Source organism: Arachis ipaensis, chromosome B3 (genome assembly GCF_059453495.1).
Source record: "Arachis ipaensis isolate K30076 ecotype BB chromosome B3, ASM5945349v1, whole genome shotgun sequence".
NCBI classification, from domain to species: domain Eukaryota; kingdom Viridiplantae; phylum Streptophyta; class Magnoliopsida; order Fabales; family Fabaceae; genus Arachis; species Arachis ipaensis.
In genome coordinates this window covers 12,524,202-12,540,714 of record NC_142438.1, presented here as the reverse complement: position 1 = coordinate 12,540,714, position 16,513 = coordinate 12,524,202, and the positions used below count along the sequence as shown (strand labels likewise).

General features: G+C 34.5%; 3 protein-coding genes across 4 annotated transcripts; 1 reads left to right on the top strand and 2 right to left on the bottom strand.

The window, feature by feature from the left end:
- Nucleotides 1–55: 55 nt before the first annotated feature.
- LOC107629632 (esterase/lipase/thioesterase family protein) lies at nucleotides 56–3,337 on the bottom strand. The gene is made up of 8 exons (XM_016332463.3): nucleotides 2,798–3,337; nucleotides 2,452–2,580; nucleotides 2,199–2,330; nucleotides 1,797–1,939; nucleotides 1,589–1,686; nucleotides 1,403–1,497; nucleotides 1,028–1,081; nucleotides 56–571 (listed from the first exon to the last, which is right to left on the bottom strand). Exons 1-8 carry the CDS (start codon nucleotides 3,224–3,226, stop codon nucleotides 368–370), a joined length of 1,284 nt encoding a protein of 427 aa, XP_016187949.1. The 5' UTR covers nucleotides 3,227–3,337; the 3' UTR covers nucleotides 56–367.
- A 1,277-nt stretch (nucleotides 3,338–4,614) lies between these two features.
- LOC107629631 (mediator of RNA polymerase II transcription subunit-like protein) lies at nucleotides 4,615–9,408 on the top strand. The gene is made up of 2 exons (XM_016332462.3): nucleotides 4,615–5,469; nucleotides 8,235–9,408. The coding sequence occupies exons 1-2, from the start codon at nucleotides 4,943–4,945 to the stop codon at nucleotides 8,872–8,874; spliced, it is 1,167 nt and encodes a 388-aa protein (XP_016187948.1). The 5' UTR covers nucleotides 4,615–4,942; the 3' UTR covers nucleotides 8,875–9,408.
- A 1,684-nt stretch (nucleotides 9,409–11,092) lies between these two features.
- On the bottom strand, nucleotides 11,093–14,447 carry LOC107629630 (uncharacterized). 2 transcript variants are annotated; one of them, XM_016332459.3, is made up of 5 exons: nucleotides 13,966–14,192; nucleotides 13,670–13,839; nucleotides 13,051–13,295; nucleotides 12,744–12,848; nucleotides 11,093–11,970 (listed from the first exon to the last, which is right to left on the bottom strand). In XM_016332459.3, exons 3-5 carry the CDS (start codon nucleotides 13,235–13,237, stop codon nucleotides 11,234–11,236), a joined length of 1,029 nt encoding a protein of 342 aa, XP_016187945.1. In that variant the 5' UTR covers nucleotides 13,238–13,295; nucleotides 13,670–13,839; nucleotides 13,966–14,192; the 3' UTR covers nucleotides 11,093–11,233. The 2 variants fall into 2 exon arrangements, with proteins under 2 accessions (XP_016187945.1, XP_016187944.1); XM_016332458.3 differs by lacking the exon at nucleotides 13,670–13,839 and having other exon boundaries at nucleotides 13,966–14,447.
- Nucleotides 14,448–16,513: the final 2,066 nt, after the last annotated feature.

Sequence of the window (16,513 nt, the reverse complement as noted above, 5' to 3'; positions counted from 1 at the left end):
CATATCCAATAAATTAGTTTAAAAGAAGAATATAGTAATGAAATCAGTAACAAACTTTAAAATGAAACGAATTATGTGAATTGAATGTTAAAACAATACAATTACACTAATCTTGTTTAATCAATATCTCTATTTACCTCAAACTAAAACAATTACAGTTCCAATGTACTCATAAAGAATGCAGTTCTACTTTATTGAATGGTCTGTGAAAGGATCATGGTTGATATCAACCCCCTGAGCTGCAAGGGTCCAAGTTCTGCAGTATTCCACACAAAAAAATGAGTGTAATTGCTTCAATACAGTATTCCAGAATGTACAGCGATGAATGGTGACATCGGAAGATTGTAATGTCTTCATTAGTGCCATGCTACACTTCAAGATGGTGCAAGGCTACTTTACCATCAGGATTACTACTAGTTTTTGGGTATTTGACTTCCTCTGTTTCTAAATATTGAATGAAATCCATTACCAAAGGATCAGTCCAAGGAGCTCCAAATGGAGCTTCATCACCAGCAATCCACCCCAGATGGCCACCTTTTGGTGTAACTATTAACAAGCAGTTTGGATTTTCCTGCCATGATAAAACAAATTATACTCAACCAGGGAGTTAATATAGAACAAAGAACATGGAAACCCCAATACCACAAAGACAAGAAAACAAGATATCTTTCTATTCTAAGAATATGTTGTTTAGTACATATATGAAAACTTGATGGTCGACTATTAACTTGTTAAGAGTATCAATGTATACTTAGTAATGTAATAAGAGGAAGCAACGACATAAAAACTAAAAAGCAATTAAAATAGTGTGGTCACCATGTGAATTCCATTTTTTATTTTTAATTTTGTCTATCCCAACGTCCAAATCGTACCATTTATGATTTTCTCTACTGTTGAAAAAGATCATTACATTTCCATCTATGTACATCTTTATTCCTCCCTTTCCCATTTTACATCTCCTTATCATTTACCAATAACATTCTAGTGAAGAAATGGTAACATTGAATGGAAAAGAAGCTGCAGATACCTGGATATCTTCACGAGGAATTCCCCTAGCAGGAGCAATTGGATCATTTGCTGCCTGTGAAGAAACAGATTGTTTCTGGGTTCAATAAGTTTATAGCATATACAGAGGGAAAAGGTCACTGAAAAACAACCTATTAATTATGCTCAAAGTCGTGAACTTGTGTTTCACAGGGTGAGTTCTTGTGGGATATCGCAAGAAAATTCTAATAGGTAATATAAAATAGAATCAATGAATGTAGGCGGCAAAAATACGATGGAAAGGAACATGAACCAAGATAACAATGCAAAAAGCAGCTTTTGTTTAGATAAAAGAATGGCACAACGAAGATCAAAAGAATAATAGATAACCATTTTTTTATTCTAAAAAATTTTGTACCTGGATGCAAAGCAGAGGGGTTTGAACATGTTTCACGGTATCTGAACTACTTGAACTAGAATAGTATTCATCCACAGACTTGAATCCAAAAGAAACTGCAAAATCTTATAGATGAGTATTCAAGCATATAATAATTCACAATCCATATCAAATTTATATGGTGTCTAATAAGTATGAGGCACATACCACGGGTTAGTCCATCATCAAACTCCCTAACAGACTTGGCATTGGCTGCCATAGGAATGTTGTATTCGCCACCAATATCTTCAAAGAGTAAAGCATGCCTGCACCCAGCCACGAAAATGAACAAGGCATCAATCATACTGTAAAGTGCAGCAATCGATCCATCAAGTAGAAAGAATAAACATCAACAACACATGTAAGTTTTTATCACTTGTTGAAAATCGTGCGAAGGGACTTTGCGAGAGCCTTGTCGTAGACATTGTTAAAGCCTTTATGGAAGTCCTCATCTGCCACAACCAAATTGAAAGGATTACACAATGACACAGCGCCAGAAAGAGGGCAATTGTAGCCTTCCTGAAAGCAAAGCAAAAGAATCATATAAAACCCAAAATTAATTCAATTCGGATATTAAAAGTTTGAATGCAATCAGAGTCGGATGATGTGAAACTCAATAACACAAAGACAGCAACATTCTATCTGTCAAACCAATCATCGACACACTTCTATTTTCCTGATCCCTAAATACAGAAAGCATTTGCCTAAGGAACAACAAATGCATAGTTCATAACAATGTCAAACTTCAGGTTATGAAAAAATAATCATTCTTACTCACCTGACCCAAGTAACGAACAAGAATATTTGCGCCAAGTGACCAACCAACTGCATACACATTGGCATTAGGGTATCTACCAGTGACATGGGCAACAACCTCGCGAATATCTCCCAGAAACGAAGCTGAATAGAACTGCACATCACTATTACCACATCACATCACATACAACACTAAAAGTTCTATCAACACGGATTCAGATTCGGTAAGAAATTAAAAAAAAAAAAAAAAGAAGTATAACACAAGCAATAATTACCTGAGGAGTAGTAACAGGACTATCCCCACAACCACGGCTATTGAAAACCACCACGCGCCACCCTTTGCTCCGAGCTTTATTTAACATGTGCCTCACATAAGAATCTCCACTACCCCCAGTTAATCCTGGCTGCAAAAATAAATACATAAATAAATCACAATTTTCAAAATTCCATTATTATCTTCAAAAAAAGACAAAAGGAAAAAAGAAAAGAAAGAGACACTTAAGTTGAGAGTACGAGTGCATTGAATTCGTTAACTTACTGGCAGAGGTAACCAACCAACTAACTAACTAACTAATTCAGTTATAAAATCAATTCGGTAACTGATTCAGTTACATAACGAACCAGCAAAATGAGGAGTGGAGCATCGGGCGGCAGACGGCGGTCGTCACCGGAGACCCAGTCAAGGGCGACGGCACCACCGTCTTGTGTCCGGAGGCACTGACGGCGGAGTCTTATGTCAGGAATTGAGCGGTAGAACGAGGCGGAGATGGTCTCGATGTGGCGGTTCCATCCGAGGAAGGGGAAGGGGTGGTAGGGGCGAGACAGCACGTGGGAGAGAGCTGGAAGGAACTTGTCACGTGCTCCACCGAGGATTTCGAAGGAGGAGTGAGGTTGTTGGGGTGTAGTAGTAGACATTGGTGAGGCGGAGGAAGAGGAGGACAGGTGGAGGGATCTGATTAGTGCGTTGGGGAGTGTGCGAGGTGCATATTGTACAGAGGCCACCACCAATGGGAACGTCAATGAGGTACCTGCAGTCACTGCCAATGCCATTCCTCTCTTTTTCTGTTTGCTTTGGAGTTTGGACCTTTTTAGTTTTTACAGTTGGACTCTTTCTGTACCAAGTGTTTATTGAAGAGACTTCGAGCCTCACCCTATGTTGGAAATTTTGTATACGTGGTAATCTGTTAGGCCCAAAACAAAATGCAGTACCAATACCAAGGTCAAGCATTGACCTTCTTAAACTAAATTGGTCATAGCTCATTAACCTTCCAATTCCGCTGGGAGCATGCAGCAATCCATTGACATTAGTGGCAAACTTTTAACTGAAACTCCGACCCACGATAAAATACTGTTGGATTAAGGATACCGTAGAAAAATATTAACCTTTTTATTAAACCATTATATCTACTTCATTTATAATAAATATTGTTTTAATATCAATAATTTTTTATAAATAAATATGCAATTTTTTGTGTTTAATTAATTAATAATAATTATATTTTTATATAAATATAAAAAATATTTAATATATAAATAATATTTTTATTCTAGTAATACTTTTCATCTATTATAGCTTATAGCTTTTTTTTCTTTTTTTTCTTTTTTTTTTTAATTTTACTTTTTTTGGACGATAAGATATAATGTTAAGTAAAGCAACACAATAGTAGATGCTTAAATGATAATATTAGATAAACAAAAAAAATAGTTAAAATGTATTTTATTTAATTTTTATTAATTATTGTAATAATTAATAAATATTAAATAAAATAAATTTTGACTATTTTTAGCTAATTTATTTTAGTTACATTTAAATTGTTTAACAGGATCATGTATTTAGTTAGATCTTTATTAAAAAAGATGGTTATGTGGCAGATGATATTAACTTCTTTGAACCAAAAAGTGATTTTTCACGAGAATAGGAATTAATTGTTAATTTTCAGCTCACAAATACTTAAGAATTTAAGACTAGACAAAGCAAATAAAAGAACAAAAAACTACTACTTGTAGGAAATTTTGTGGTTTATGATAAATAGTTAAATACTAATTAAATATTTCCATTTTAGACATTTCTACACTAATTAAAGAATCAATGTTAAAAACCTAAGAAATAAAAAATAAAAAATATTTGTTAAATATCATCATTCTATAAAAAATTTCTAATAAATATTCTTAGAATATATTGAAAAAGAATACAAATATAAAATTTTTAAATAAATGATATATGATATTAAATGCATAAATTTTACTTTCTCTGTAAACAATTTATCTGTTTATATTCTTGACAGATATCTTTTCAATCCCTTATATAATTAGCATGACCTAAAAATAGCACTAGTAAAAACAAATTTTTCATATCACAACTCACACCACAAATAATAATATACATTGATGAACAGTCACCAAAAAAAATATATTGATGAACCAATCCACATAGGTCCGACCCGACATCAACCGGTTCGACATTTGAGTAAAAGAAATCAGAAACAAAGAAACCGAGACAGGCCCGTCAATGCTCTGCGAGCACGAGAGTGGTGAGCTGATAAGTGCATTCTGTCTGAAATTATCAAACTCTTCAAAAGAATGCATCAATGGTTAAACTAGTCACGTAAATACAAACAATCCTGAATTCGGAGACCCTTTCTCCTTCTTTTCTTCTCTGCATTCCAGCTTAGAAAAGAAAACAAAGGGGCGATCCATTGGGAATACTCACAAAATCTATTTTTCTTTCTTTTTCTTTTATTTTTTTACATTTAATTTTGGTAAAGAATGGAAGAGGCAAAGGCATTGCAGCAACATCAACAGCAACTACTGTTGCAGCAGCAGCAGCAGCAACAACATCAACAACAACATCAACAACAACACCATTTCATGCTGTTACAGCAATTGCAGAAGCAGCAGCAACAACAGCAAGCACAAGCAGCTGCAATCTCTCGATTCCCTTCAAACATCGACGCCCACTTGCGACCCATAAGGCCCCTCGGTCTCCAACAAAATCCTAGCCCTAACCCTAATTCTGCGCCTAACCCTAACCCTAACAATCCCATCCTCAATCTGCAGCAGCAGCAGCATCACCAGAACCCTAATTCCAATCATGTCTCACAGCAGCAGACCCAGCAATCGCAAACACAATCTCAAACGCAGCAGCATCAGCAACAACAGCAGCAGCAACAACAACAGAAAGCGATTCGCCCTGGGAACCAGATGGAGCTACAGATGGCATACCAAGATGCATGGCGGGTCTGTCACCCTGACTTTAAGCGACCATTCTCTTCTCTTGAAGATGCCTGCGAGAGGTTCGTTTCAATATGCATTATGAAAAACGGTGCTTTTCTTTTTTCAGTTTTTAGCCTTTTAATTGCTAAGCGAAAATTAAGGAAAGTGCGGTTTTTGAGCTTCAGTTAGGCGTGTTATTCCCCCTCCCCCACTCACAATTTAAAAAACATGATACTTTTAAGGATCAAAGTTGATTAGTATCAAACTGCTTATTTGGTGGTTGTGGATTTAATGATGTGAGTATTTTGTGGGATATACTAAGATAATTGTGCCAAGTCTTCGGTATAAAATAAGAGTTGTTTTTAATGCTACATTCTATATAAGTTATTTGTTTAGTATCACCTAATGATTGTGGAAGGTGGTGTTACTTTGAAGCACTTGGCCTCTCAGCAGTCTATATAATTTTACAAGTGGCTGGTGGTTGTTGAATAGGCTTGTTTGATTAGTTAATGTCCTTTCCAGAAAATTAGAGAGACATGTTGGTTATTGACAAGTTGCATTTGGATTTACCTGGCATTAATGAGATTCAGTTTATAATCTTTGTTCTCTCTTCAATCCTTCCTTTTTTATGGTTTTGTTTATGCTTTTAGTATAAGAGAATAGTCTTTGAAAGGGTATAATGCCATTTCTTGTGGAAAAGGCTATTTAATTACTTATTGTCATCATTTTAGAATAGTTTGCAGCTGAGAATGTGAGTGTAGCTCTTAAATAAGTAGTATTCAAAACAGGGCACAATACCTTACACACATAGAGATGAGTTGGTAGTGCTTTGTTTGGTGCAACACCTGGAAAGTATTTTGTGTTTGAACTCCTCAAGGCAGCGGATCTGATATGTTTATGAAATTGTATAATTTTAATTATATATGAGAACTGAGAGTATGATAAATGTTAGGACTTAGGAGTACTCAACAGATAAAGATAAGGTAACACCAGTGATGTAACTTTTTCTTCTTTGAAAATTAAGATTTACTAGTTCCAAGTGATACTATTGAGTGAACACCTTTTTCCTTTACACCTTAAACTGGGATGTGATAATTGTCCAATCCAATAAATATCAATTTAATTTGTAAATAATACAGACACATGTATTGGATGTTAGCGTTGCTTGCTTTCATTGAACCATTGAAGAGATTCATGTTACTGTGGATATTAATAGTGGTGCTTAAATTGTATTATAATGTCATCAACTGCCAATTATTTGATGTTTGAGCCACCTTTGGCTGTCCGTGGCATTCTGCTCATGGCCAAGTGCCTCACACTGGTCACAGGGTGGCTACACCTTATTTGCCATCCAATAAGCTCAAAAAAAGGCTGAGAGCTACATTTTGTACTAATGTGTAAGAAAAGAAGTATATCAGGTCTTTTTTGGTGGATCTTAATTTTAGCTGGGATTAGAAAGATACTAGAAGTAATATTGACCTTGATAGTGCAACTTTGATTAATTTTCTTTTCTTCAAATTAGTCCAAGCTGTGATTCAGCCAGAAGTGTCAATGTTTTTCTGTCAGAATCCGATGGTATCACTTGTGCAGTTTCATTCATTGCAACCTGATCCTTTTTTTGGAACTGCCATGCACGTTCTGCAAATTCGTGTTGCTTACCCATTTTCTTTCCTTTGATATTAATTTCAAATCTCTTTCTCCCGTTTTTTAAAATCTTCTGTTACAAGTATTTGATGCCATGTTAAGTTTTCTCCCTTTGTAGCTTTGCCCTTCTTATTGTTTAGCATTTGTAACTAGATTCTACTTCACTTTCTTTGTCATTGATCCAACTTTAAGCTTACTATTCTTAACAAACAACCTCTCGAGTTATTTGTTTATGTTTGGGACTAGTTATTATCTGTTTGTGTCCCTATTTCTAACTTTTGTTTATATTGTATATTTTGATTAGCAGTCTTAATTCTACAGAACCTATATCATTGTCATTTAGATCAGAGTCAATAATTCCTTTACCATGAGTCTGCTAACACATTAATTTACTTAAATCAATATGGAAATAACATTTGGAGTTGCTTTATGTAAACTGAATATTTTGAAACTGTTTAGTGAATTTTTTTAGCCAAGAGATTTATGGGGTATCTTGATAAGCCTGATGTGCAAGTCATGTAGGTAAGAGGACTTACCTGAATGAATGAAAAAAAATTGTGTATATTAATCACTTCATGTCTTAGTTTATAATGTTAGATATATAACCATTCATGTGTCTTTATCTAACAGCTTAAACTTTTGGGATAAATGGTTTCATAACATGATATCATAGCTTCTATAATCAAAAGTTCTAAAGGTTGATCCATGTTACTTTCAAGAATTTCAACATAGGCAAAAATAGACCTATGCACAACTCGTGCTTCAAGCTCAAAAAAGAGGTTCTTGCGTGAGGGGATGTGTTAGATACATAAGCATTCGTTAACCATTACCTAATAACTTGAACTTTTGGGATAAGTAGTTTCATGACATATAATTTATTATTTAATTTAATGGTTTGATAGATAAATTGTAATCAATCGTTGGAGATGGGGATGCATGTAAAACTTGCTACATGTCCATCTCTCTAAGTATTTGTGTATCTTTCATTGGATTTCATTGAGATATGCCAATGTTCAATTTTAGCTTACATCTAAGAAGAATTTTGATTATCAATATTTTATGGTAAAACGACGACTTGTGTTGGGATTTTGGAATATGGGGATTGTATTTAACATCTGTAACTAGCCAGAACTAGTGCAATGAAGTTTGATCTTACATGGATTTCTTATGTTTCAGAATTCCCTGAATTTTCCTCATGCAGATTATTGCCATATCATGTTGTGGCAGACTATGAAGCAGAAGAAGATGATAGGATACTGGATTCTGACACCACCGGCCAGATGCTTTCACGGTCCCAGCAGTGGGATAATAATATTGCTGCTAAAATTGCTGAGTTCACAGCAACTTTTGAGAAGCAGGCACTTGCCTTCAATATAATAACCCAAAAAAGAGGTTTGGGGGAATTCCGATCTGAGGAGAGATTGATGTTTGAGCAGGCACTTCTTCAGGAGGAAAAGCGAGCTATGTTGGAATTAAGAGCTGAACTAGAGTCCAGGGAGAAGGCTGGTCGTGAAGCCCACGAGGCTAAACTTCGGATGGCAATGGTCCAGGCAGAGCAGGCTCGGGCTGATTCACAGTCTCATGCTGAAATGATGTCTCGAACCCCAATAAGAGGGAGTGCACTTGGGTCCCAAGGGAGCGACATCGCAATCGGTCATGACATGAGAGAGCAGGATCAGGGAGGCAACGCAGGTGAGATGATGAATGGATGGGGAAACAATGCTCAGAGAGAAGAGAAGGAGCCATCTGATGATTTCTTAAATGATGAAGCTGAAAATGGGGACACTGGCACGCAGGATGGCTGGCGTGATGTTGGTGAATTTGATCTGAATGCTAGGTGATTCTCGACATAGATCGATGAATAAAACCTTTTGACTGATAGAGCCTGAAGTAAGGAAACAATATCCATTTTTTTAAAAAAATGATTATTCTGGGCATCATATTGATCTTCAAGCTGCTATCTTAAGATTGTTTTTCTCAATCTATGTCCATTGACAAGTGCGGAAGATAAAACTGTTAAGCCAATATTAGATTGGATGAATATGAAGTTACGCTCGCCACATAGTGCAGTGCACATGATCTCCATCATTATGTCCAAAAGAATGTTATATCCATAAGCATACAAATGTTCAATCAAATGTATATCTCTAGTTTTATGGGAAACTGGTTTCATTGTTGCTGGTGATCTAATATGTTGACTACCATTTTTCTCATTTAAAAGATTGAGGTAAAACATGTAGTTTAATTTCCTTGCTCTGAAGCAAAATTGTTTTCAGTTGCTCGTGTGCTGATGTGCATGGCAATTTGACTAGCAAGTGTTGGTAGTTCCTGGCAAGTGATGTCAGCTATTAATGTGCAAGAATTTGTTTACTGAATGATGTGCACTTTCCGATAGATAAAATTCACGTGTAATTTTTTGGCATGCTCTGATATCTTTAGTATTTTATGAATCAAGAGTCACAGATGTCAAATTCTTTGTTTTTTAATTAATTTTTAGAATAAGCAATCTGTTAAAGATCTTATTTTATTTTGTTTTTATATTTTTGGACAATAATGCAGTGTATTTGTAATGAGAAAGCGAGATGCACTATATTTTATTAAAGAAATGATATTTGTACTGTTTTTGGTGTACACATTTTTTTATGGTATCAAGCGTATTTTTTTTCACTTATTATCAATAATTTTTAATATAAAAAATAATGTATATAAAATTACTACATATAACATTTCTCCCAATATTATTTTGGGCGATTGCAGTCACAGAACCTACATGTGGTTTAGGAAGTGAACCTTCCAAATAAATAATTATGATAGCGATGTTAAAATTACGTAAGTTTTGCGTCACGGCTTCAGCTTGTAACGTTTCGATGTGAAAATATACATAAACATAAAGTTCGTGTAGTCCATACCAAGAATGTGTGTATTGAATGAAGGTGTTCCACTCGTTCGGGATAAGATGTTGCATCCTTTATTAATTTTTGAGAAATCGTCGTTAAATGTAATGTTACTTTATAGTTGCCAAGTCTTCGTAGCTGTACTTTAATTAACGTTGAATAGTTAACCAAACCACCTATATGGCTATATCTACATGCCATGGAGACATTGAACACTATTCCATGTAGACTTCTTGGGTAGCGTTTGGTGGAGAGACAGAGACAAAAAGATTGAAACTGAGAGACAGAGACTAAGAGACAGAAATTGAAATAAATTTCAGTATTCTGTTTGGTGCAAAATGGAAGACAGAAATTGAAACAATAATGAAACTCTAATTTAATTTGCACAAAAGGTAAAATTGGAATTAATTAGTTGAAATGAGGGTATTTTAGGTATAAAATGTTATTAAAGTTTCAGTCTCTATCTCTAAAAATTTTAGTCCCTTGTGTCCCTACTTTTTGAAGGTACTGAAATTGTAGAGACAGAGACAGAAATTTTAGTACCAGTCTCTGAACCAAGAAACATGATATTGAGTCTCAGTCTCTACCCAACAGACTCGAAGCTTTCCCATGTTTTTGGCACTACATCTCATATATCCCGCCATCCCGCAACATAGGGAAGGTAATGGCAGAGAGGACCAGCTACTTTTCTCTCAAATGTGAAATGTGAGTACTAAGTAGGTGACGCATTTATTTAATGTTGGGGTAGCATTAAATAAGAGATGCCGTATCCTTAAAAGGTGACATCCTAGTTTTAGTGTCTTCATTGTCTTCTTACCAAGTTGAACAGGTTCCCTGATTTGTTAGCACAGCATTCTAAGAGTAATATAACAGTAACCTTAGTTGGAGGGGCTACAATCGAAAATTTAAGCTATATTTGACTCAATACTTGGAAGAATTTATTTTACTTTGAAAATAAATAATGAATGAGTTATTTGAAGCATCAATAAACAAACAAGAGAACTCCACATTTAGAATAGGGGAAAAGGCAAGTAATGCCTAAAACATGGAAAATATATCACTTTGGCCAGTGTAAGCTTACTCTAGATCAAGAGGAAAAAACGGTAGAGTAACATCGACCGACCAACATTCATCTTGCCTTTCGTTCATTTCTCTCAAGCACACATCGCACAAACTAGAAATATATTGCCAAACAATCAAAAGTAAGCTAATTACAGTGAGAAAATAAAGAATGAGGGGAGGCAGTGACAGTGAAGCTTTGTCAAAATGTAAAAGATGCAAAGAATTCACATACTTCTAATAGGTTCTACAAAATGTTAGGCAGCTGAGAATCCAATCTATGTTGCAATTCCCTGATTTTCAGAGACAACTCTGCCTTTTGTTCCTTGTAGCTCTGGAGCAAGAATTCTTTCCCTTCAATTACCTCTTTCAACTCTCCTACTTGCTTTCTAAGCATCTCGATTCTCTCCTCGTCATCCCTTGTTTTCTCAGGGGACTCCAAATTATTCTCCCCATCTAGATGGCCATTTGCATGGCCATTTCTAGCCTCAGCTGGCCAGGCAGCGACGGTGGAAGATTTATCGTGTGGAACACGTCCAACACAGTGATCAGCGATTGCTTTCCTCAGACGTTGGATCTCTCTCTCCGAGTCAAATAACTCTCTGTTTGCAGATTCAAGCTGCATTTGCAAATGAGAAGATAGTCCGAGCTGAGCATTGAGTGAGCTTTGCAATTCAGCTATTTGATCTTGCATCTCTAGGATCATATCATCTCTTCTCTTCAATTGTTGCCTCAGTTTCTGTATGACTTCCCGCTTGCTAAAAATATCGGACCCAGATTCAGATACACATGGAGAATCTGAGCAGTTTGAATGGTGGAATGGCTTCGAAGGCAATTCAAGACGGTCAGGAGAGCATGCCCACATGACACCATTTTCCTTGTTATATTCAGTAGCAGGAACAGTCACCAAAGGGAGGGCACCATCAGATTCACTCAATGTCTGGCCGTTTGGTGGGCACTTAAGTTCCATATGACTTCCAGTTCCTATACAGTCACATATACACAGTAAACAGCACCATTAATATAAGGATAATGGAGAACAAAAAAATGGAACCAGATTCACAAACTACAATCACCAATGCTTGTTTATCCAAAAGAATGTGACTAAGTAATGGTTTTCCCCATAAAATATGATCACTAAATAATGGTGAATGATTCATGTAAGTTTACTGGCATTTCTCACTAAGTAGTCAACTTCAAATCATGGCCATCAACTCATTCACATAATCACATTTAAGACCTTTACGTAGCTTGAAATCTCTGAGCTAGTTGTGTAGTTAGAATGACTTGCGGATAAGACATCTGAAAATACCAAATAAATAATTTTATCTCCACTAATGCAACTTTTTTACAACCAACACGTGGTCTACAGATTGCTGAGCTTAAATTTTGGTTCAGAATATTTCTTGTCCCCAATATTATCTAGAATTTCCATAACTTATTAGCATATATATGTTAACAAGTAGGTACCAGAGACAAAGACAAGATGAAAATGAAACAAACAATAGATAAGAGTGAAGAGAAGTTTGATGATGAGCATAAGAGGATTCTATTAAACTCAAAATAAAACAATTAGGCTAACACAGGAAAAGAAGAATATGAGAGACGAGTAGATAAATGAAACAGAGAAAGTGCAGTGAAAATTTCCACAAAATGAACAAACAATATAAGGTAAACTATCCAAGGAAAGACATAATACTATAATTGACCATTCAACAGTATGCAAATAAAAATGATCTTTCGAGCATAAATTAAACCTGAATTGCAGCTGAAGCAGCCATGATTATCTTGTGCATGGGAATATCCATTAGACTGCATAAAGCAATTTGGGGATTTCCTTATGTTGAAAGGTTTTCCATTTCCTGAATTTTGAAAACAAAACTATGAAGTTACAATCCATTATACATATCAGAGTCTCAGACAAAGTACAAAACTATGCAAACTGCATGAGTAAGATACTGTTTCTCAATTTGGATAAGAGATTATCAAATGAAAGAAAAGCAAGGTACAGAACATGAAATTGAAAATTTTAAATCCTCCTAACATAACACAGGACATAAGGACCTTTTGGAACACTAGCTGAATTCTGCTTTGGCTTTGAGTCAAGTGCCTGTTTCAATTTGTAACCAAGGCGAACAGATAATGTACTCAACAAAGCACCGGCAGCAATAAGAATCCAATTAGGCCCTTCAACTTGAGTAGAATGATTTCCTTTTTGAACTCTAGACACCCCACCGTTCTGCGGTTTCATTTTAATCTTAATATGTTAAAAAGACCGAATACAACGTTGTGGGTTGCCCAGGTAAACCCTACAGAAACAGTAACCACCAAAGATTCAGTTTCATTACCAACATTTGAAAAACATGAAAAACGTGACTTAACAAAAATTAAACGAAAATAAAACTCATTAGTACATATCTAACAAAAAGATTCCTCGTATCATTCTATCACCACAAAAGAACAAAATTAACCTTCTAAATATTTTATGTAATACATGTAGTTTTGCCCTAAAAACATATACCCCCCCCCCCCCTTTTCCAAAACGTTGCCTTCACAGCTAAATCCACACAAACTTTCCAAATAGATTTTTAATTTTGGGAGTAACATTAAATGCTAGAAACATAGACACTTTTTAAATTTCAAAAAGTTCATAGAAATAAGAGGAAACTAGAAATCTCAGCACCTTCAGAAGATCTCAACCGTGTGTTCTCCATAAACCCTTCGTCATTTCTTATCCCATTTCCAACCACAAAATTATAACATCGTCGCCGAAACTAGGTCAATTAAAAAAACCACGCTCCACAGAGAAACCAGTGCAAGCTTTCTAAATGCTAAGATTCAAATACTAAAAACCTAATTAATAGGGGAAAAAAAAAGAAGCAACACATAGCCAAAGGAGAGAAAAAAGACAAGGGGAAGAAAAAGCAGGATTAGAATAAGAAGTGATAGGAAATGAAAAGGAGTGAAACGGAGCTGTACCTCTAGGACCACATGGTGGCGCCGTCGTTGTAAACGGAGAAAAAACGGTGGCGAAAAAGAACGAAGTGAGAAGTGAGAAGGGTTTTCTATTTTTTTTTTAATTTATTTACTTCTTTTTTTATTGAGAAGAAGGATGTGGAGGGAGTGCGGCTAACGAACAAAGCCAAAGGAGAGTGTAGAGTGAGAGAGAGAGAAGAAGTGTGGCGTGATTTTGGTTTTTGTATTGTGTCATTTGTGTTCGGAAAAGTAATATTTGACTGGTACAACAAAGAGAAAAAGAAAATAATAAAAAAAAAAGAATAAATAAAATTAGAGATAAAATGAAAAATGGAAGATGCGAAAAAGAAGAATATCGTTACAGAAGCTTGGAGGTTAAGAACAATCTCGGCAGTACATACTTATATTTTCTTATACTTTATTGTTTATTCCCTGTGTGACACACACCAGAACACATACCCACACCTACACGTTCCTCTTATCATAAGGTCATTCTGAAATATCAATTTGTTTGTATAAAAATATCAAAATGTGAAAGTTATTTATATAAAATAGTTTAATTTTAATACATTGATATTAAAATATAAAAAATATATATATTTATTTAATTATATTTATTTTTAAATTATTATTTATATGATTAATATAAAAAATAATTATTTTTATTTATATAATATTATATAATTAAATATGTAGCTAAAATCACGTTACAGTATTAAAATTAAATTTTATATAAAAATATAAAAAAAATTATGTAAATAAGTATCTAAAATTACAGAATTTAAAAGAATTGTAATTTCTTATGTTCATGTATTTATGTGAACAATTACCTAAAATATAGAACTTAGAAGAATTGTAATTTCTTATGCGCTATCTTTTTTGTTTTATGTTGGATCTCAATTTCAATATCTCATGATAGAGACATAAAAAAAAATTATCTCATAATAGAATTAGAAATAGTACAGATATATCACACATTAAATAATAATTGAGCGAAACCATTATTGATTATTGTATGGAATTATGATTAGGAGACTAATGCAAACCCACTTCACTTACTTTATGTTTGTTTTTTAGTTATAAATTATAATAATGTGATGTGATGAAAAGGACATGAAATCCATCCTGTTATTGTTAATTTGTTATTTGTTTTTTTTTCTTGTAATTGTTTTGCAAAAGTTGCTTTACGATTATTACCGTATCAATTTTTTTTTTATATAAAGTATATTTATTTGGAACTATTTTTTTAACTAACAATTTTAATAAAATAGTGGATGAACAAAAATTAACAATTTAAATTGTTACGTTAAAAAGAGCAAGATAAATTTAAAAGGGAATAAAATATTAACTCATTATTAATTAAAAAACTAATTCTCATTATTTTTCTATAAAAAATTATTCCTATAATTTACCCTAAAATTTAAAATATAATAACATGTAAATAAATCAAGTGGAGTTGATTTAGTAATTAGCTCATTAGTCTACTTAAATAAATGTCGATAATTTGAATTTCATTTTGTACATGCAGCAACTTATTTTTTAATATTTTCTGCAAGGCATCTAGTAGGATCTCTTTTCATTCGGTGATTGAAAAGGTGAAGGAAAAATTAGCTAATTGAAAAGGAAGACTTCTAAATAAAGCATAGAGACTTTGTCTAATCAATTCTGTTGCAGCATCCATTCATGTCTATCATATGCAGATATCATGTTTTTCAAATTGGGTTTGCGATAAATTGTCTTGTATGATGAGACAGTTCTTTTGAAAGGGTCAAGTTGATGGCATAGGTCTTTCTCTTATTAATTGGAGGATGGTAGTCACTCCAAAGAAATTTGGTGGCTTGGGTGTTAGAGATCCTGCATATGCTAATATATCTTTACTTGGTAAATTAGTTTAACAACTTTTTCATTGTCAGTACAAGCCTTGGATTGCTCTATTGAGGGCGAAATATCTGAGGAATGAGGGAGTTTTAGATGGCCTTGTTCCTTACAACACTTCTCATGTTTGGAAGAGTATCTCAAGGGCTTTTGGTACACTTAAGGATGCCTTCTCTTGGTGCGTTGGGTCACTTGATCAATCCTTTTGGTTTGACAAATGGAGTATTGAGGACCCAATTGCTCAAGATGTCTCTTTTGTTCATATATCTGACTCTGATTTAACTATTAGAGACATTTGGAAAGATGGCCAATGAAATCTCCATGATGTTTTCTCTAACATTCCAGAAGATGTCAGATAGCATTTGAATGCTTATAATCTGGATTTGAATGCTAGAGAGAGTTCGGGTTGGGCGTGGGATGTGGCATTTTCTAGACTCTACTCAGTTTGGAGTAGATACAGTTGGTTAGCCAAAAGAAAGTTTGACTAGAATGAGCGTGATAATTATTTGTGAGTATGGAAACTGCATATTCCTGAGAAGTACAAGTTCTTGATTTGGCTCAATTTTCATAACGTTATTCCTACGACAGAATTTCGATTGGATTGTGGCTTAGCTTTATCTAGCACTTGTCATCGGTGTCAAAGTGGTTCTGAATCCATACTTCATTGTCTTCGGGA

Excerpts from the sequence above, each read along its gene's own strand:
- LOC107629632 (XM_016332463.3), bottom strand. The coding sequence starts at position 3,226 with ATGGCATTGGCAGTGACTGCAGGTACCTCATTGACGTTCCCATTGGTG. Across the intron at positions 1,687-1,796 it reads CTTCGCACGATTTTCAACAA|GCATGCTTTACTCTTTGAAG; the intron begins GTGATAAAAACT and ends GGCTGGGTGCAG. Across the intron at positions 1,498-1,588 it reads TGATGATGGACTAACCCGTG|TTTCTTTTGGATTCAAGTCT; the intron begins GTATGTGCCTCA and ends AAGATTTTGCAG.
- LOC107629631 (XM_016332462.3), top strand. The coding sequence starts at position 4,943 with ATGGAAGAGGCAAAGGCATTGCAGCAACATCAACAGCAACTACTGTTG. Across the intron at positions 5,470-8,234 it reads CTTGAAGATGCCTGCGAGAG|ATTATTGCCATATCATGTTG; the intron begins GTTCGTTTCAAT and ends TTCCTCATGCAG.
- LOC107629630 (XM_016332458.3), bottom strand. The coding sequence starts at position 13,237 with ATGAAACCGCAGAACGGTGGGGTGTCTAGAGTTCAAAAAGGAAATCAT. Across the intron at positions 12,849-13,050 it reads TTCAGCTAGTGTTCCAAAAG|GAAATGGAAAACCTTTCAAC; the intron begins GTCCTTATGTCC and ends TTCAAAATTCAG. Across the intron at positions 11,971-12,743 it reads CTGCTTCAGCTGCAATTCAG|GAACTGGAAGTCATATGGAA; the intron begins GTTTAATTTATG and ends GTGACTGTATAG.